General features: G+C 46.3%; 2 protein-coding genes across 8 annotated transcripts in view; one reads left to right on the forward strand and one right to left on the reverse strand.

Moving 5' to 3' along the window:
• The window catches only part of dpysl3 (dihydropyrimidinase like 3), a 33,828-nt gene extending 28,696 nt beyond the window's left edge, over nt 1-5,132 (forward strand). For 2 of the 5 annotated variants that reach the window (XM_029251002.1, XM_018752090.2), the window contains exons 13-14: nt 1,018-1,180; nt 2,839-5,132. In XM_029251002.1, coding sequence (XP_029106835.1) covers nt 1,018-1,180; nt 2,839-2,933 — 258 coding nt within the window. In that variant the 3' untranslated portion in view covers nt 2,934-5,132. Of the gene's footprint in view, nt 1-1,017; nt 2,359-2,838 lie in introns of those variants that run through there. The other 3 variants (XM_029251001.1, XM_029250999.1, XM_029251000.1) reach the window with 2 other exon arrangements.
• Nucleotides 5,133-10,187: 5,055 nt separating this feature from the next.
• Nucleotides 10,188-21,550, reverse strand: part of stk32a (serine/threonine kinase 32A) — a 42,176-nt gene continuing 30,813 nt past the window's right edge. For all 3 annotated transcript variants that reach the window (XM_029251597.1, XM_018751590.2, XM_018751591.2), the window contains 8 exons: nt 19,759-19,796; nt 16,816-16,905; nt 16,203-16,306; nt 15,667-15,783; nt 15,335-15,460; nt 14,922-15,050; nt 12,266-12,330; nt 10,188-10,837 (listed from right to left, as the gene is read on the reverse strand). In XM_029251597.1, the coding sequence (XP_029107430.1) occupies nt 10,735-10,837; nt 12,266-12,330; nt 14,922-15,050; nt 15,335-15,460; nt 15,667-15,783; nt 16,203-16,306; nt 16,816-16,905; nt 19,759-19,796 (772 nt within the window). In that variant the 3' untranslated portion in view covers nt 10,188-10,734. The remainder of the gene's footprint in view (nt 10,838-12,265; nt 12,331-14,921; nt 15,051-15,334; nt 15,461-15,666; nt 15,784-16,202; nt 16,307-16,815; nt 16,906-19,758; nt 19,797-21,550) is intronic.

Here is a 21,550-nt window from a genome sequence, read left to right on the forward strand (position 1 = left end):
GAAGATAGCAGTTGACCAAATATAGATTTTCCATGGAAATCACAACATAGCCAGGTGCGTTCTTGGGATGGCGTCCTACAGATCCTTTCTACAACCAGTTTCAGAATTCATTTCTGGAAAATAAGCTTCTTTCAAGTGTCACTGTGCCCTTGTTACCAGAACTTTACTTTTTATTCATTTAGCGACTTACAATACTAAGGTTAAAATTATCACAAGCTTACATTTACTTACCCATTTATACAGCTGGATGATTTTTACTGGACCAATTTAGGGTAAGTACCTTGCTCAAGGGTAGTACAGCCGGCGGTGGGGACCGAACCTGCAACCTTTACATCCCAAGACAGCATCTCTAACGGATAGGGTACCAGCTGTCCAGCTAGCAACATACTACCATCTAACGGGGAAGTGTGTGCGAAAGGTACTCGACATATTCGGCAGTTTACTCAGCGTGGCCAAACTTGGCCGTCATTTGGCATCACGTACAGGCAAAGTGCTCAACAGATGGAGTCAAAGTTGCTCATGCGTTTCTTTGAAAGGGAATAATTCTCCAGCGTTCTTTTTTGCACTGGCCACGAAGCCAGTGTTTGTGTTAGCTGGAGGTTTGACACGGCAGTGTTTCCGTAAGCACGTGATCATTGACAGAGACACAGCAGTGATCACCAGCACCCAATCAGGAAACATTTACTTAGCTGGTGCTGTTCTCCAACGCGACTTACAGTGTTAAGCTGCTTACAACAATTTACCCTTTTATTTTGCTGGGGATTTGTTTTTTTTCAACTTCGGTTGAGTACCTCACTCAAGGATGCTACAGGAAGAGGTTGGGTTTGAACCTGGGTTCTTTGTGTGTAGAGTGGGAGCTGTAACCAGTAGGCTACCCATTAAACATGATAGATGGTGTAAAAACACAATGGGTGTAGTGTTGTACTAGAAGGATGCAGTATGAATGTAATGTGCACATTTTTGTAGAAAAATAATTACTCTCTTTCCCCTCCCCCCCTCTGCTGTCCCTCCACAAAGCTGGCCGTTCTGAGGGCGGTGCCTAGGGGCATGTATGACGGGCCGGTGTCGGACTTCTCCCCAATGTCCCGGGGTGGAACCCCCTCCGCCTCGGCCCGCACCTCACCCACCAAACAGACACCACCTGTCCGGAACCTCCACCAGTCGGGCTTCAGTTTAGCAGGTAACCCTGCTCAACGTGGTGAGCTCAGCATTTTTTCCCCCCATTCATTCCATTGGTCATGTGCTGGCTGGCCAAGAAAGCACCAGGATGTTGCATCACTCCACCATAACTAGAGTCTACACAGCTGCAGATCCAACTCAAGTATGTTGCATATAAGCTATATATATGTAATATATATAATACTGTGGCTCTGGAGAGGTCTGGTGCATAAAGGTAGTCATTATATGTCATAGAGCCAAGACCACAGCTCAAGTGTGGTCTGCATCACTGCAAGCATAACCAGCATCCTTGCCAAGGTTCAAGTGGAGATTCCTGGCTGATGCTACATTAGCACCCCCTAGAGGTTTGCCAGGTACTTGCAGATTCCTGATTGGCTATTGCAGTCGCAGCAATTAAGACGCCCATTGGCTGACGGGGATACGGAAGGGAGGAGCACTTGATCTGATGGTATCTGGAAAGGACCCGGGGCGGCAGTAAGTGGGATCGGGATGCAGATAAGCTCAGCGGCAGTCCTGGTGCTTTCTTTACAGCTCTTGATTTGACTCTGCCGTGGTCTTCTCTGGCAGATTTTGTGTAATTAATTTGTTTACATAGGTCTAACAACTAGACAGTGTGACAAATTTGGTTATTATTCGTGTTGTATTTTAACTTTCCTCCGCAGCAACTGCAAAGGATTTCCAAGAGCCCAGTACTTGCTGTCACAAGGTGTTCACCACTTTCTACGCTTTGCACATTGAGTCCCTAAGCAGTGCGACGTAGACACGTTTTTAAAGGCTAGCGGAGGGCTTTCTGGAGAACATTATTTATACTCAAAACGACGTTTCCATCCTCTTTTAGTACTTAACAGCACTTCATTCTTGAACTGTGTTTATCACTCTGCGCTCATCCCGCGCGCTTCTGCAATGCGTCCGACTGAAGGGTGTGTAAAGTGAGCTTAAAGCTTCGAGTTTAAATCCCAAAAAAAAAAAAAGTTGCGACGTTGTGACCAGCGTTCCTCCGCTTGACATGGGAGGAATCATCTGAAAGCCAGAGTTTTTGAGCAGTAATTTGTTTTTTTTTCCGTTCTCCGGAATTTGTCAAAGTGCTGCTCTTCCGTGTGTCTTTGGACAGGAGTCCCTACACATTAACATTTGATTCTCTCTCTCTCTCACACACACACACACACACACACACACACACACACACACACACACACGCGCACACGCACGCACGCACACATACGCAGCAGGCTGTGAGAGCCTCTTCCTGAGAGACCCATCATTTCCTTCTATCCAGCACAGAGCTCAGTAGGAAAAAAAAAACGGTTTTGTCCCTGATCGCTATATTTGTAAGTCGGCGGTATTGTTGGGGGATCGACGGAATTTATCCTCGCTCGAAATCTGACATCGTTAGGCTTGCGCAGCACCGCGTTGCTCTTCCGTCGCGCTGTATTTCAGCATAAAAACATGGGGAGCCTCTGTGTCTTTATTCCACATGTCCTTTTCTACAGTTATAACCTTGTCGTAGTCCTTTTCCCCCCACAGGGCAGGAATGGTTCAGCTAGAGGTTTCCGGTAAAGTCTGGATAACCCCGAGGGAACCCGATCAGCAAACGTCATCTGGTTTTTCGTCCACTGCCATCGCGTTTGAACCCCCGCACCCCTCGTTCTTGTCCCGCAGGCGCTCCCAGCACAGAGGAGACCCCCATTCGGCCAGCGGGCCGGCGCATAGTGGTGCCCCCTGGCGGCCGCTCCAACATCACATCTCTGAGCTGAAGAGCAACGGCCGCCCGCTCTAGGGAAGGAGACACGATTGGTTCGAGTTCAAGTTCAAGTTCAAGTACAAGCTAAACACTGAATCCTCCTGCCTTACCAATCACGACTGCTACCTGCTATAGCTTTAAGAGTGCAGTATTCCTTCTCTTCAGAAAGCCCTGCTTTTGCAAAGAAAACCTTAAGAAAATTCGGACAGGAAAACAAAGACCATCCAGAACGTCAGTGGTGTGTCACGCATTTTTTTTTTTTTTTTTTTTAGAGCTAACGTTTCTCCTCGATTGTGAAGCCCCTTTGCCGGCATGTTCCGCGGTGCGCTGCTCACGAAGCGCATCGCACGAATGTTCCCGAAACCCGACGCGTTCCCCGGTGGATGTGGACGGCCTTCTGTAAATAGTACTGTTCAGATCTCTAGTAAGCGTCGTGTACGTGTAAGTGTTCACACTTCGCATGTATTGCACGTACCTCAAACACCGAATGGCTTTTCGTGAATTCAGTAGGACGTGTTGCTTTATATTATATTGGAACCATAAGCAGCAGTGAGCGATCGCTCCTTTACCCCTCCGTATGAAAGGGATTCCTATTTGAATGGCTCTCCTCAATGCAGTTCCCCTCCGATGGTGCTTCGGGAGCGAAGGATTGGGCATCAGGTACCTCTGCAAGCTGGGAGAAACCGGTCCGGCTGCCGTTCCGCAGAAACGAACCTCCTCCGTCTTCGTCCGGAAGCGCGCTTTCTGGGAAAAGGAATACTGCCGTTTTCCGAATGTTGCTTTTAACCTCTTTTTTTTCTTTTTTTTTGTTCATTCTTCGGCTTCCAACATCGCTTTCAGCTTGTTTCGCAGCTGCACACATTGCTTTGTTTACCCTGCAGAACCATGAGCAGTGTATAGGTCGCAATGTGAGTCTGGTAGATGTAATGTAGCTTTGTGGATGGTGCTGTTGCTGTATCCTTGGGTTGTTGAACCGGGAGTATTTGATAGCATAACAAATTAAAGATTAAAATTTACAAAAAGGAAAAAAAAAAAAAAACACATCTGGTGCACAGATTTTGTAAACATGCAAAAACTTGTTGGTAGGGGGGGAAAAAAGGGGTTTTTTTCATATTTTTCCAAGCGCTCTTTCCTGGCTGTTCATTGTGAGTAATTGTCCTTTTCGTTTGCTTCTTAATCCAAATCTTAAACTTAATGCCTGTGCTAATGATACATTTAGTAAGTGATTTTGGAAAAGTAATATCAGCCTTTAGGGAAAAAAAAAAGAAGATGTAATAAGATATAGTGTAATTTGCCTGCATAGATAAAACTGGCCATGCAATCGATTCTCGGAGCTTGAAGAAGGAAACAACAAAACCTGCTTTGAAATAACAGTATTTACACAGTCAGTTTAATTCTTCCTCTGTTGGTGTGGGCAGTCGCCTTTTGTTAGACTAGTAGTTGAAGTGTCGCCGTCGTTTCCAGGTCCGTAGAGAAGTAGCGTGAAGAAAACACAGGTCCGCAGCGATATGATGGTTTCATTTCCCGGGATGGAGCCTTTTTTTGGACACCGTTTTGATGGTTTGAAGGACTCCGTGGCTTTGAGGCGACGTGTCCGAGAGGCGGAACGTTGGCTGTTGTGCTGCTGGCTGAAGGCCAGGCTCCCATGCGTCCGACGTTCCCAGGGTCGCCGGTGGTGCTCAGACACATGACTAATAATAGCAAGTAGAGAGTTTTTTGTGCAGCTCCAGGCCTTGCTGTATGTGCTGAGTTTTCTTCAGCTGCCCTCTTCCATTTGTTTGCCCCAAGATTCCTTCAGGTGCCCCGAGTTGCCCATTAACAGCAATCGGACCCTTTTTTAAGAGGCAACCAGAGTCCATGGAGATGATAACTGTCACACACAGTAGAATCTTTTTTTTTTTTTTTTTTTTTTTTTCAAATTAAATTATTCTCAACATGCAGTGCCAGTTCTTATTGATTGACTGATTGAAAAATGGGTTGGATGTCTCTCACCTGTGTGTTCTGCCGAGAGAAAACAGGAACGGTGGGCTCTTTGTGCGGTTTTATTGAACACCGAGCGAAGTATTGTAACCGCTCCCAGCCCACTTTGCCAGATGTCTAAATCAAAGTCTGACAAGAGATCGTTTGGAATATTTACGGAATGACAACAGAAGGAAATGGGGAAAAAAAAAAAAAAAAAAAAAACTCAGTTAAACACAATCGCTTTTAATATTTATGCTATTTTGATTTTGACTTTTTTTTTTTTGTTTTTTTTTTTTTTAAAATTTTATCAAGAACACAGACAAAAAGCAGGTCAAAAACCAATGACGTGATGTATGGTTGTATGAATTTTTCCTGAATAAACATGAGTTGCAAACTCAAGACTCTTTGTCTGAATAGGTAAAATCTATGGATACGTACGAGGATCGTGTCTTTTAATTTTGCAAGGTGCAAACAGAAAAATTTTGCCCTGAGGCTGCAGTCAGTCTAGTAAATCCTCCTTAGTAGTTACAACGTTAGATAAACATCAGTATAAATATATTCAGGTTTTTAAGTGATCTTCAGATCACTGAGATTGCGATTTTCACTGACAGTCACCAGGTAGTGTGGCGTTCAAAGATAATAATAATAATTATGAAAAGGCTGAGTTATAATACAGTTTAACAATAATTGTGTATGAGCACTACAGAGGTGAACGCTTCTCCTAATGCCCTGAAACAGTTCTTCATAGGTACCGGAAAGACGCTGGATTATTTGGTGTTGGTCATGTGACCATTCATCTCTCTCTCTCTCACACACACACACACACACACACACACACACACACACACACACACACACACACACACACACACACACACACAATGTCTACAACCACATGTCCCGAGGCGAATCAGAGCCTAACCCAGCAACACGGTACAAGGTTGGGGTGAAGGGGATGCACCCAGGATGAGGCGCCAGTCCACTGCAAGGCATCCCAAGCAGGACTAGAACCCCAGACCCGACACCCCGCCACCCCCCATTCGTTACACAACACAACACAACAAAATTTTTAAAGTTCTTATGCTGATTTTTGCATTGATCGTGATTAAAGTTTACTGATTATGAAAATAATACTTGTTCTTCTAGTGTCAGTTTTAGCCACAGAATGTTGCTTTCACTATTTTAATGACATTTTTCGAGAATTTTTGCTCACACATACAAGGAGCACTATATTGAAAGATTTGAAACATCATTTATTACAATAGAAAAACATATTCTGCACCGGTACATTCTAGAAAAGCACTGAAACACAGCAGCTATTGAAAGATTCTTGAAAGCATATGATCCTATAGGGAATTGGCATATTTTGTGATTGGATCCCAGTGCCAAAATAAGCCAAAAAGTGCTGATTTCGAGAATATGGAATATATATATTTTTTAAAGTCACATATAGAACAAATTAAATACCAAAAATATGATTAACATACAGGCAGTCCTTGGATTACAAGCGAGTTCCATTCCTAAGTCTGTTTTTAAGTCAGATTTCTACGTAAGTCGGAACAGTTAGGTATGCTGTGTATTTAACGTCAAGTTAGTCAAATGTTTAGCTTAGTATATCGTATATTGTGTACCTTTCCATACATAAAAAACATTCAAGAAACACTTCCAGAGCTGCTAAAACATCTTTAATATAACAATACAGTAATGATAACAATACAATGTGACGATGTAATGATAATAAAAATAAATGCTACTATAGTATTTATAATAGAGAGAGAGGAGGAGGAAAGAAAGAAAGTGTGTGTGTGTGTGTGTGTGTGTGTGTGTGTGTGTGTGTGTATAGGTATAAAAAACATTAAAGAAACTTCAGTGTTCGGTTTCCTGTGTTTGTTGGGATTTCATCTTTTTCCGATCGCTTTATTATTTCCACTTTCGTTTCGATCGTGATTGTTTCCTTTCCTTTGATGCATCGCCATCACTTGCATCACATTTATGCTTCGCTGCTATGGTAACGAGGGTAAAAAAACAAAAAAAAAATTCAAGCCAAATACAGTAGCACACGAGACACTGTTAACAGCAATGTTGTCCGACTGAAAAGAACAAAGTCTTTTCCTTCCTCCTACAAAGCGCTGTAGACGCGAAATGTCTTCATGTGCGTTAGCTCCTGTTTGTTATTATGAAACATTGTATGTAACTCGAATTTTTGATATAAAGGGCTCTACGGGGTGTGGTTCGTATCTCCGGGTTGTATGTAAGTCGGACGTTCGTAACCCGGGGGCTCCCTATTTCAAAACTGAATTGAAAATGCAAAAAAAATCAACATAATAAAATTCTTCCTACATTCTATTATGGTTACATTTAGACGCCGAGTGAGGTGATCGCTGAAAAGAGGAATCTGGTTAAAGACGGTATTGGACTTCAAGGTGATGTACCCTCACAGCTAAATGGTCACGCACTCCATGCCGGTTCCATCATGGACATTGTACCCTGGTCACTCCTTCTGTTCCGATCATGGAGCGAAAGCCTTTTCTGAAAGAAGATCTTACCTCCTGCAAACGTCCTGCAGACCAGAAGGCCATGGCACACGGAGCTCACAGGTACGTGGATATGTAACGCGTGCCTGGTCGATGTGACCTGCGGACTGGAATGTGGAATCGGGGTGGTACTGGTGGGAGAAAAGAGCAGTGGGACAGCCGCGCACCTTTTCACGGACTGGAGGAAGTGGTAATACTGGAGCGTCATCGGCAGGACAGGTACCCCGGTAAGGCAGCGCCACGTATCTGCTGTAGGGTGTCTTTCCTGGAGAAGAGGCGGTGAGACTTCTGGACCACATTCCCCGACTTGTGAACCAAGCAGGACTCGACGGCGTGAGTTTAAACTTGTAGATATTCCTTTGTTTCCGCTCGCGGTTCATCAACCCTCCACGCCGTACCACTGTTTACTTACCAGATAATTTTAAGAGAAGAAGCTTTCTCGTGGACGCAGCGGTTGCGACGGCTTTCCTCGAACCCAGGATCGTGCGGAGCGTCGGGCCATCGCCCGCTTCAGATCAAGGACAACGAAGCAAATTTAAAGCGGTTTCCTGTTTCCCAAACGCGGCCCGTTGGTCGGGGCGCTATATTTAGGATGTTTATTCTCCGTGACGTTACCCTGAGGAATTACTCGATACCCACTTGCAAAACCCACAAGCTGCTATTTCTGCTGGCTGCTCCTTTGAGAAACGGAGCAATAGAAAAGTCTTATGCGTTGAAAAGCTCATCCACTTTTGTCTGAGGGTGTTTTTAACTGGATACTGACTGTCTTTTTTTTTTTATATTGAAACATTTACAAATTGCAGAAACTGGGCTTTACCATGTGATTTTTACAGCTGGCATCAAAGAAATGCTCTGAGCCCTGGGTTAATGCTGGCTGCCTTCCCCTGTTCTTGAACCTCTTTGTTCCAGTAAACATCAGGACCATCTCACAAAGCCCAGCGAAGTGCTTTATCAGCAGTTCTCCACGTTAATCTAAATGAAATCAGACAAGCGTGCTTTTGCAGACGGACTATCTGATGCGGGAGGGAGAGCACTGGAGGCCAGCAGTTATCGATGTTCGGCACAGCGTCCTTAACCCCACAGAGCAGGTTAAGCTTACCGTGACGGTTGTTTGTTTTACAGAAAACAGTAAGCCGTTGATTGCAAAGTCGAAACATTATAAAGGAAATCCTCATATTTTATTTTACCATTTAACTGCACTTTCCCATTTTTGAGAAAGGGGAAAAAATTAGTCGAAGCTAAAGAGACGCGTCACTGCTTATGGCCACCAGGTGGCAGCATTTCACCACTAAATTGCCACTGCTGTGGCGCTCAACAAAATATGCAAGTTTACCCTCTGGATAGTCCATGTATTTTGCTGCTGTTTATTAATTGTGAAATAAGCATTATTTCGTATGCATTATTACAATTATAAATATCTGCCTGCGACAGCAGTGCCTATATTTTGGTTGCTGTTAGTGTCAATGCCAATATACCATGAAATAAACAGTGAGCTCACAGTCCCGTTTTTTGGAAAGATACTGTATATAACCCAATATATCATCCACAAAGTGCTTGGTCTTTGTTTACGCCACTGTTCCGCTTAACGCTGGAAAAGGAATAAAACGGCCGTGTTTAATTTCTTTTAATTATGGTTTTGAGATATTATTAAATATATGTATATTGTAATGTATTTTCCTCTGTGCAACCCAGTGAAGTAAACATACCTTTCCCAGCCTCTGGGCTTATAGATTACAAGAATCCTGCTCAAGAAAAGCTTTTTTAATCAGACAAGGCATAATTAAGCAGCTTTGGGATTCATTACCATTGGGGGCCTACTCTGCCCCGAAGGAAAACCTGACATTCACAACACAATCCTCTGCAAACATGCAGTCTAACAGCAGCAGTAGGACGGCAGCAATACCGCGTTGTCCCGGGGGGTATGTCTGACCCCGCGGAGGTGCGATCCCAGCCCTCCGGTTGTTGGTGCGCATCTCAGCTGTGATGCTAAGAGGACCCCAAGTCTCAGTGAGGCTTCAGCGCAGCTCTCTCCTCCAAAGCCGACTTGAGTTCTTTACACATCGATGAGAAATCAATACGGGATGCATTGTCTAATTATGTTAGAGGTTCGGAGTGGACTTGAATACAAAACATCTCTCGATCACACGTTGCCTTTCACCCTGAGACGAGACGAAATGGGACAAAACCCTTTGCGAAGCATTGATCGAATGTCGTGATACACTCAGTCGCAGTCAGCTGGCAGCTTATTAACGTCCAGTTGAGATGGAACATAGAAGGACACACAGCTGGTTCCCTGTAGGGCTGAAACACGCAGTCCTAGAGCAGGACACAACATGTCCGTCGTGCCGAACTGACCGACAACAGGTGATGGGTCACGATGCCAGCAAAAAGAACGCTGCAAAAGGACAAACCCACCCCACGTTGGTATTGGTTGGTATTGGATGGGTGGCACGGCAGCACAGCGAGTAGCATTGCTGTCTCACAGCGCCTGAGTGGTGTCGGAGGACGTGGATTTGACTCCCGCTCAGTCTGTGCGGAGTTTGCATGTTCTCCCTGTGTCTGCGTGGGTTTCCTCCGGGTGCTCTGGTTTCCTCCCACACTCTGAAGACATGTTGTTCAGGTTCACCCATAGTGTGTGAGTGACAGAGAGAGTGTGTGTGTTCCACTGATGTATGGATGAGTGACCCAGTGTAAGCAGTGTATCCAGCAGTGTAAGTCACCGCGGTGAATAAGGTGTGTGAGCTAGTAACACTACATAGAGTTCATTGGAAGTCGCTTTGGAGAAAAGCATCTGCTAAATAAGTAAATGTATTAATAACCCCCGATCTGGGCACTTGTTCATGTACTTTGCTGCGGTGGTTTTGTTTTAATATTGAAGTCTGGGGTGGTGCAAACATAACGGACTGTGTGCAGATGACTTTAAAAGTGCCTCGTGGATCTGGCGAGCTGGCTTGAGGGGTGGGGTTCGGGACTTGGAAATGGGAGTTGGTGCACAGCCACAGAAACGCAGAGCCACGTAAACACACGCTGTGCCAACTACCCATCATTTGTTTTCCCGTGAGGGAGGGTTGACGGTAAATATTTAAAACGACATATTGTATTAAAGGCCAAGAATACATTCCTGAGTCCCTTCCGCACACTGATCGCGCCGTCCTCAGAGTCTGAGGACAGGCCCAGCATGAACGCAACTGCAGGACAGACCGGCGATGGTGTCCCAGCTCCGGGTCTGCAGGGTCACGCTTCTGGTGTCCGGCCCCCGACGCACTTTATACCCCGTGTCACCCCGGCCGTCACGGGAGTCCGCCTGGGAACGCTCTCCTATCCCGATTTGTAGGTCGCGGGAACCACGTTATTGTTTCGTCCGTCTTCGGTGTCCTTGCACGTCTCTTTGCCGACAACGTCCTCCTTGGCCGTTCTTAACCTTTCGGGGAGAAAAATAACAGAAAAGGGTGATAACTTTCTGAAAGAGGACTGTGCTGGACATCCTGAGTCATCGGTAGGTAGTTCCTTTAAGAGCAGGCTTGGGAGCTCACAGCCAGTCCAGAGCTCTCAGAGCAGCCCGAAGCAGCGAGGAAACCTCAGCAAACACTTCCTTGGCCCCTGCTATTTCAAGGAGGAATTTTTCCCATGATGCGCTTTTAACACATTCACGTGAGCCGGAGCGAAGGGGCATTTTCTTTGCAAAACGGAAGAATTTCAACCTCAGCCATGAACCGAAACCCATCATCACTTGATGAGTGCAAAAACTGGGTGATGATTCAAAACAAGCACCGCATAAGGCAATACGGGAAACACGCTTCAGCCCAACTGCTGATGAACTGAACCGAAGCTACAACCTTAGGAATGCGGGACCTCATTAAAAATACACACGCAGCCTGAAACCGCTTGTTCCAATTGGGGTCGCGGAGCCTAACCTGGCAACACAGGGCGCGAGGGGACAGACCCAGGACGGGACGCCAGTCCGTCGCAAGGCACCCCAAGCTGGACTCGAACCCCAGACCCGCCGGAGAGCAGGACCCGGCCAAACCCGCCGCGTCACCGTTACCTCCTTCATTAAACGTATTTAACATTAATATTCACATTTATTAATTTCCGATTTTTCTTCCCCCTGGCAAATTTACACCCACAGCACACACACTGAGTGCAAACACACACACACACGTTTATGGAATCACAGCTGGTTTTGCTGATGCCGCTATTTTTCCAGTACAGATAGTCCTCCACTTACGACATGTGCGTCTTGGACTTACGACAGCCGTCCCCTCAACCCTGTATTATTTTTGAGTCCCGACATTTGCTTTTAATGTCAATTGACAACCGTTATCAACCAAATCCATGCGCTGTACAGTAACGTTGGCTGGTCGTGCTGCTACAAGACACCCATATTTCTGCCTGACTCATTCGCTGCGTTTATCAGCCACTGTGTTTTGCTTACAGAAACCTTCTTTTATTAGTGATTCCACCCAAAGCACATCTTTTACAATGACTACTAGCAAGCGGAAACGTGAGTATTCTGGTGATGCAGAAAAGAAAAAGTGAAAATAATAGTGCAGCATGAAAATATATTGCTGCACCGTATTTATCTTATTATTCTAGTATTATTTCAGCACGAATGAAATGCGTGAAATTAGGGGAAAAGCCATAACAAGGTCCATTCGTGCGTTTTAATTGTTTAGATGTCTTATGGTTCATAGAGTACAGGAAAAGACGATTTGCGTCAAAGTCGACGTATGAAGAGGTTGAGAGAACGGAACTCCGTTGTAAGTCGAGGACGATCCGCAGGTACAATATTAACGCCGGCGGTGTCCGTGCAGAACTGGTGTCGTCTACCTGCTTACGATTTACATACTTCTCTCTGTTGAAGACGATGAAATCCCTCTGGATGTTCTGCAGGCGTTGCCGAAGCTGTCCGTTCTGCAGCGTCCAAACACAGAACACAAACCCAGCTGGTTAGTTGGTTCACACGCCACACCCTTGAGAGAAGCGTACAACGGATAGCTCTGGAAAGGTCTTGGGGGGCTGGCGGGAGACGCGGCACGGAGAGACGTTGACGGGGCTTTAAGGACGAGCATCTCGGAGCCGTCGCTCGCGGCTCTTGAGCAACACTGCGAAAACGGAGAAGGCTGGCGGGAGGCCGCGGACCGCAGATCGATCCGCAGCGGAACGTTGGATTGCAACGCGGTGGAACCCGCGAGGTGCTGACACACGGGCCGCAGCGAGGGGATCGGCGGCACAAATCCTCCGGAGGCGTGAAATCCTTCTCGCTGCCCCTCCCAGGCATGTTTTCCCCGGATTGGTTTCGAGGCGCATATTTGAACGCCATCGTGTAACAGGGTCACCGAGACGGTGCCGGTGGCGCCCGAGAAGCAGGGTGCGGGATGAACTGGAGCATCACGCTCGAGCCATAATGGACCAGAGAGTCACAGGAAGGCACTGTGTGCCATGGCGCCATGGGTACTTTGGGTACTTTGGGTACTTTGTGCCAAAGAAAAATCACTCGGAAGTTTCAGAAGGTCGTTTTGGAGCCTGAACCCAAAACCTTGACTCCCTAGGCCAGGTCGGCTCATACCAGGAGTGTTTCGCGAGGCTGTGTAGCTTTGTCCTTGCGCTCGACAGAGGACTTTCATAGAAAAACGATTAACGAAAACTTCTGTGACCCTCGGTAACCGAATCACATTTTGGCCCTTTTTGTGCGAAACACGTGATCTACTTGCAAAGACCTTTATAGCTGCAGGGAACTTGATGTATTTGGTGCTGTCAGAGAAGATAAAGCAAACTGTTGCCGGCTGCGGACGAGCAGTGATTCTTGAAGAAAAACGAGTCGTTTCCTTCCAACGCGAGGTACCCGATGCGCCGGAAAGAGGACACGAATTCTCTGCCTCTCCGGGAAAACATAACGACGCCAATTTAGGTGCCAATGGCGGGACGATCACAAACTCATTTTCTTTCCTTTGCAGCGGCGGTACAATTTACTACTGCGTTGCCTGTGATGTTAGCAAGGTAATTTTTTTGTGCTTTAAGGACTGAAAGGTAAATGTGGGGTTGGGGGTGGTCCCTTGACTGCCAGAGGGACATTGCAGAGACCATGGTAATAAGCGATCTGGGCCACGTGGTAAAGCAGTCGGCACCGTTCACCCGGTATTGATCAGGCTCGCTTTGAAAGGACTGCACGTACGCTGCAGCGCCTCCTCATTCCTACAGGAGACTCCGCCCCCCTCGATGCCCCGCCCAGACTACAAGACGCAGCCAATGAAGTGGCCAAAGCCCCACCCGTAACCAGAGGGAATTTTTCTGATTGGCTCTCTGCTTTCTATTGTTCTTTATCATTATTACTGAAAGCATCTTTTAAAGCCGTCATTCTTTCAAAGGTACTTCTATGGCAGGGGCAGCTGCTTGTGTAGTGGATGGAGTTGCCGCTGCCATTGGCCCTAAAGGTCACAGGCTTGAATCCCACCTCCAGCTGTAGTGCCCTTGAGCAAGGTACTTACTCTAAATTACTCCAGTAAAATTACCCAGCTGTATAAATGGGTAAGTACTTTAATATTACAGTATAAGTTGCTTTGGAGAATGAATCAGCTCACACTGCCTTTAACCCGTTCCCATCCGTTATTCTCTGAGCGACGTCCTGACACAAACGCGCTTCCGTTCCTGCTTCCCCTGGACGTTCCGAGCGGAAATTCGAGGGGAAGGTCGGACGAACGGCTGGCCATCACGTGCAGAATTCGGTGCCTGGGATGCCGGCCCTGTTTGAGCCGAAGAAGAGTCTCGGCGACGCTGCCAGTCCCGCAGACAGCGCTCCACGACAGCCCAAAAAGCGCCTGATAAATGGCCACTTTGCAGGACACTTTAATTAGGAGGCGGCTGCCAAACTTGTCCCACTCTCACTAATTACGCCTGGAGTCCATTCCCATCCTATTTGTGATATCTAATTGACCTTTGTTTATGATTCTTTTATTTATTTACCTTTTTCTGGCTCAAATTTATATGAGTCTCATAATTCCTTCTGAATGAGGCTAAGGGCTGATCTATATTCATTTTTTTTTTTTTTTGTGGCAAACTGTTTTTAATTCCATTGCTATTTTTTAAGGTAGGGGGTGCAGTGGTGCAGTGGGTTGGACCACAGTCCTGCTCTCCGGTGGGTCTGGGGTTCGAGTCCCGCTTGGGGTGCCTTGCGATGGACTGGCGTCCCGTCCTGGGTATGTCCCCTCCCCCTCCGGCCTTACGCCCTGTGTCACCGGGTAGGCTCCGGTTCACCGCGACCTCGTATGGGACAAGCGGTTCTGAAAATGTGTGTGTGTGTGTGTGCTATTTTTTAACAGTTTTTTTTTTTTTTTTTTTACACATGTCCGATGACAGTCCACCATCTCTCCCGGAGCAGATCCCTCCAGGGGTTTCACGGGGCTTACTATGTGAGCTGAGGGGGCAGAAGGGAGGCGCCGATCCCGAATGGGGGCCTAAAGCAGACTTCACCGACGTGGGACGTGCTGATGTGCAGACGGCCTCACCTGAGGGGAGCTGTCAGAGCTGGGCTCCCGGGTTCTCCTCGCCAACCTTTTCTTCTTCTTGTGCAGAGGCTTGGACTCCAGAATCATCTCTTCCAGCTCAAATGTGGGGTCGCAATTCAGCCGGCGCCTCTGCGGAAGAGACGGACATCAAGGTGAGTTCCAAATGGTGATGGCAATGCCACCAAGTGATACGGTAAATTAATTTGATGTAATCACAGATCGTTAGCAGCACTGGTTGTTGCCATGGAAAACTACAAAGTGGCCCCTGCTGTAAGCTAACTGTGGCTAGAGGCAATCTTGTGCTAGCTGAAGGTTGACTACAATTTCAATTATTCCAAGTGGGGAATTTGTGTTTACAGTCACACCAGAGGGGACAGCGAGTGTGAGGTGAAGAACGGCGTTGCTGGACTTGCATTAGGGATGAATCCTGGGGTGATCTGTTTGCTCAGCACAGCATCCCAGTTCGCATCAGACATGCAATCCAGGTCTTGAAGTTCGGACAGGCTCGAGAGACGCCTCTCCACGTCGATGCACAACAGCTTGGGCAGAGCGCAGGTACCGCAGATTGTGGAGTTGAGACACGGAACAATAAAATGTACGTTTACATACCAGACGGTCCCTAAGCCATAAACACATCCCAGAGATAATCTTGTCTGCAGCACTGACACCATTTAGCCTCCATCGTGTGGGAAGGAAATGTGTTGAAGGGATGAGGCAGTGCGGGAGTCAGCAAACCTTAATGTACCTTTCTCACGAGACACTTCATCCCTGGGGACCAGGCTGCGGGGTAGCTGATGGGGAGGCTATGGAAGCCTTGCAAGATCTCGTTGGCCGGCATGCTGGAGCGCATGACGTAGGGCCTCTGCGCGACAAAACACACAGCGGCAAACTGGCATTTCAGCCATTCACAGGGAGAAGCGAAGTTACGGCTGGGAAACCTGGATAACGCTTCTGCGGAACTAATTGGACGGGAGAGTGAAAGCAAAGGGACGCACGAGTGTCGTTCATCTCTGGGAACCGCAAAGAGGCGTTTTTCTAATTAAATGCGACAATGAAAAAAAGAATTGGCGAGCGTACTCAAACTTTTGATTGGTATCGTATGCACTCGTTCCGCACAAATACCTGAGAGGGATGTATCTCTCTTATGTCTCCCCAAGGAACTCAGAAGGTTGACTCTACCGGAACAGAACCAGCCAAGACCCACGCCCCCACTGCTCAGGTGGGAAAAGGTGACCCAACATTGCCGTAGGGTTCTTTGGAGAGGAGAAGAAGGAGGATTACCTGCCCTCGCAGGAGCTCATAGGAGGTGATGCCAAGGGACCACCAGTCCACCGAGAAGGAGTAGCCAGGGTGCGTCCCTTCGAAAGGCTGGAAGAGCTCAGGTGCTGCAATGGTACCATGGACTCCAAAGTTTAAAGGTCATTGTCTTCTTACACAGGGACAAATCATGACTCCATTCACCTTGGCTCACTAGACATTCGATGGTTTCCTTGCCACATTTTAGAAAATAACTAAACCAAGATATTCCAAAAAAAAAAAACCAAAAAAAAAAGCACAAAAGAAATCATTGCTAAGACCTTTTCCTGTCCTTGCGTTGTCTGAACGCTTTTATTAAAAGAAAGATTTGCATCTCTTGGAACTAAACCATGGTTCATTCATCCAAATATAACTAACTCCGTTTTTTACTTTACTTTACTTTAAATCCGTATATAATTCAATTACACCGAAGATGAGCCCTTACAGTCAGGCAGCCATTGACCTGGTGCATTCAGTGAAGTATAATAACGCAGAGGCCCGTTTTCTTGAGCGGGAATTTAAATATAAGGCAAAAGTTCATCCAATGTCTTCATCTGTGACTAGACACAAAACAGAACAACTTTCAAAGAGCGCTTACCCATGTAGGGCTTCGTCCCCGCAATGGAGGTGGCCTTTAGATCGTCTTTCACAACCGCAGCGATGTTGAAGTCCGTCAGATGGGCATGTCCTACATGAAGAATGGGGTAAAGAGCGGTAAATACAGCACTAACTGCAGGATGGGGGACAACTTGTAACCCGGAGGCTTTCTGTCGCATTTCGTAGTACCACGTACCCAAGACGTTCAACCTGAACTGCTCCAGTGAAAGTTTCCGGAGTGTAGTAACAGGTAAAATTGGAAGTGCCTTTGTACTAAAGGATTGAAACACAATCAGAAGAGGTCGCAGCAGGTAGCACAGTGGTTAGAGTTATTGCCGAGACACAGGTCTGAATCCCAACTGCCACTGTAAAACCCTTGGTCATGGTACTTAGTTTAGTAGTTTGCAAACCTAATGTTCTCAGCTGCCTTGGACAAAGGTGCCAGCAAAATCCATCCGACCCATTCAATTTCAATAACCTCCAGTCCTGATCAGGGTCGCGGTGATGTGGAGCCTATCCCGGAATCGATGGACGCGAGGCTGAGGGCGGGCACACCCTGGACGAGATGCCGGTCCACAGTCCATGGTACCAAATCAATAAGTATTATTAATCCCAATATGTTTATAGACCCAAACTCTGAGAGCCTGACAGGGGGTATAGTTCTCATATGAAATTTGGGGGATGTGTGGATTGGAGTTCTGAGCTATTTTAAAAACAGTAAGGGGGACATATTATGTCTTGCTGGACGCAACGGGGGGATACGTCCTATTTTACTCTCCTGCATGCTGGAAACACGTGGATGAGGGATATGTCAGCAAGCTCTGCCGTCCCACAATGTTCATTTAAAAAAAGTTCTAAAGATGAATTCAAGGTGAGAGCCTGAAATTTGGCCTGTGGTTTCCCACAGGAAGGGGGCTCTTCAGCCTTCCCCCCGGCTGTCGGCTCCCCTTGCTGCGAACGGACCTACTTTACCGATGGCTGGTCCGCCGTGCCGCCGAGGCCGGACCGCCCTTCCGCAAGTGCAGCGAGCGCACGCTCCGAATGTAAAGTGGCCCCATTACGTGGAGATGCTGCACCTCAGAGATAAGGGAGATCCTGGGGGTGTGGAGGTGGGGGGTGGGGGGTGGGGGGTGGTGTTTACCCTGGAAAAAATGTGCTGAGAAAAACATGAACGCACAAACATTGTTTCCAGTTTACACAAATTCATTTGTTAAAGCAATGCAAAGAGCTATGAGTTTTATTACGGTACATTTAGCCATTACCATTATTATTTTGCTTCTAAGCCGAGGCTTCTATCCAAAGGGGAAAAAAAAAAATCCCATTCCTTCGTTTAAGTACCTTGTCGAAGTTATTCAGGCTAAGCACTTTTACATTTATTCATTTACGTGATGCTTTGCTCCACAGCAGCTTACAGTTATTTATCCATTTAGGCAACTACTGAAGCGATTTAGGGGAAGGACCTTGCGCGAGGGTATTATAGCAAGAGGTGGGATTTGAAGCTACACCTTCAATCTCCAAAGTCAGCAGCTTGAAACACTAGAAGACCTGCTACCTTGCACTGTACACGAAAGGAGAACCTCTGCTCTGCCACTTACCCTAAAAGTCCCACCTATGGATCAGACTACAGTTAATAGAAGAGAGGAAAATCTCCTTCTGCCCCCTGCAACATCTCACCTCAAGCCCTAGCGTGTTACTTCGGCATCACAGGTTCCCCATTCCCAGACTCTGCTGATGGCGAGTTCATTTACTTATGTTCAGCACACAGCAGAACCATGAGCATCTTTTACAGCATCAGAGAATATGAGAGATGACCTGTGCCAAGTCTCCTCCAAACACTGCCTCCACCTCCCGTTCTACTTAAAATGCTCTGGGCGCGATGACCCCGGTGAACCTCAGCCAGACTGGTGTAATGTGGACTTCCAAAAAAGCAGAGCACATCAGTGAAAAAGAGCAGCCCAGCCGTACCACACATCCAGTCCCGGTGCAGAGACGGGCGCTTTTGCTCCCGAACAACGAACCCATCGGCCTGCTGAAATGACAATCTATTGAGGAGCGCTGACTGCCGGGAGCCCGAGACCTCAGCCCAGAATTTCCTGGCATTCTGCTCAGCTAATACAACTCAATCCAAGTCAGAGAAGATGCTGGACATGCGATACGGAAGAGCGCTGTGGAAAAAGCCTCAGGCCAAAACTCAAGAATCCTGAGATGAAGCCGAAGAGCCCGAGGCCATCCTCCCATCTTCCCTTTCCTCTCACCCTCCTGAGCATCCGTGCCAATGCACGACCCCAGCGGCCTTTGCTGTTCAATCTCATCCTGCAGATCTTGTCCTCCCATCTCCTCCTCCCTTTGTTTTCAAGGAGGGAGAACGGTAGAATTTAGGGAATCGTTGTGTTCTGCTCTTAAATATTTACACAATCTACTGGAGAGCTGGGAGTCTCCAGGGAAAGGAACTCCCACGAAACACTGGTTTCTTTTTCCCTGACACCATGTCCAGGTGAGACATCTCTCACCGGACAGCTGATAACCTTGTTTCAAAGCGGCCATGAAGGACATCGCATTTACATTTATTCATCTAGCAGATGCTTTTTTTTCCGAGAACAACACAAGAAGTGCGTTACATCAGCGGAAAGAGAGATTCGGACGCGGACACGTTTTTCTTGAGTACAGTCAACTTGTCGCATACCAGCGTATGAACCAGTGTACGTCACACAAGTTGCTGCATATAGCCTTTTCCATTTTTAAAGATATTGTTATTAAAAATATTAACATAATATATTGAGAAGGTTGTTTCAGCTGTTCAAACTTTATACATGATAGATAGATAGATAGATAGATAGATAGATAGATAGATAGATAGATAGATAGATAGATAGATAGAAACTTTTGTTGATCTCCATGGGGAAATTCGGTTCACCACATGAGATTCAAGATTCAAAGGGCTTACCGTGTTCATCCAAAAGAATGTTGTCTGGTTTAATATCTCTGCAAAAAAAAAAAAAAAAACATGCCATTCAGACAAGATGGGCCAAATCATCATATTACATGTAAAAATAATATGATCCACTGTGGTATCCAACAAAGTCATTATGTTTTCCTTCATTCATACCATTGCTGCCCACAAGCGTTATGATATTAACACCTGACATCATGATGCTCAGCCCAGCAGCAAAAGGAAAGGACAGTGTGTTATAATTACAGTTACAGTTACTATTACAGCAAGTGCTTAAACATGAACAGACGTTCATTTACATGCATTCATTTAGCAGATGCTTTTCTCCAAAGTGACATTCAACTGAAAGCAAACAAAAGCCCATTAAGCAACAGACGCAGAGCTTTCGATACCAACAAATGATCAGCAAGGTACAGTTTGTTTAGTTTTTTTTTTTTTGCCTGCATATATTACTTGAGAGGGGGTGCGGTGGCGCAGTGGGTTGGACCACAGTCCTGCTCTCCGGTGGGTCCGGGGTTCGAGTCCCGCTTGGGGTGCCTTGCGACGGACTGGCGTCCCGTCCTGGGTGTGTCCCCTTCCCCCTCCGGCCTTACGCCCTGTGTTGCCGGGTAGGCTCCGGTTCCCCGTGACCCCATATGGGACAAGCGGTTCTGAAAATGTGTGTGTGTGTGTGTGTGTGTGTATATTACTTGAGTTGCTGCCTTAGAGACCTGAGACTCAGATGTACAGGACACACATAGATGACCATGACCAATGTGGTGCAACCTTATCTGGTTCTCAAATTCAGCATCAGACGACACACAACCTTTGTCTAGAAGTTGCAAATCCCACCATTCAGCAACCCAGTCACTTGTCCATTTCACTATACTGCAGTTGACTGTACACTACGACTCCTGCCATTAAGGAAATCATCATTTGTCATTAGAAAATTCATGGAAAGTTTAGCAGTCTTTCCTGTTCATGATAGTCTGGTACAAATTACAGTTATTGAGAAGTTCAGAGGGGACCTCATTAAGTTCCAACATGAATAAATAAAAATAAAATAAAAACAGTTCTTAAGTTGTAATGTACTTTAATTTCATAGAAGCATCATGTGAAAAACATAAGCACAAAACTCCAAATAGCGGGTTTGAATATTTACATGTTTTTTTCTTTGCCAGAGCAGCATGTGATGCAGTGGTTTGTGTTGCTGCCTTTGGTTCCAACCCTCACAGGTTCGAATCCCCCTCGCTGCTGTAGTGCCCTTGAGGAAGCTGCTTACCCTGAGTTACTGCAGATGAAGGTGGTCCGTAATGTAAAGGAGAAGGTGTTTTAAGCGTCACATGATGAATGATGTGAAATAAACATCAGGAGCCTGAAGCAGTGAACCAACACCTTTTCTGATCATGGAACCGACAGCAATGGAATTGTGGAAATTGACCTTTTGCAACATGTGCGGCAGCCAAATCCGAAGGGAAAGCTTTCCACAGAGTGACCTCGCAACCAGAACAATTTTGGAAACATGGCACCGTCGCTGGCATGGTAATAAATCAGTTCAAGGCCCCCTTTTAAAAGGGCTGCGAACTGACTTAAAAATCAAGGGTCATTCTGGGAGCTAAAATTTCACCGTAACTTAGTAACGTTAATTAACAGTGTATTTGTTCTTATTTGCTTCTGTAAAATTTTGAGATTTAAATGCTAAAATGTGTTTTTGCAGCCAAGTTTGCTATAAATGTGGTCACAGAGTAGTATGATATCAGCCCACAGATCAGCATGTCAGATAGGTGTAATATAAATAATAAAAATA

The sequence above is a fragment of the Scleropages formosus genome, chromosome 4 (assembly GCF_900964775.1).
Source record: "Scleropages formosus chromosome 4, fSclFor1.1, whole genome shotgun sequence".
Classification (NCBI taxonomy): Eukaryota; Metazoa; Chordata; class Actinopteri; order Osteoglossiformes; family Osteoglossidae; genus Scleropages; species Scleropages formosus.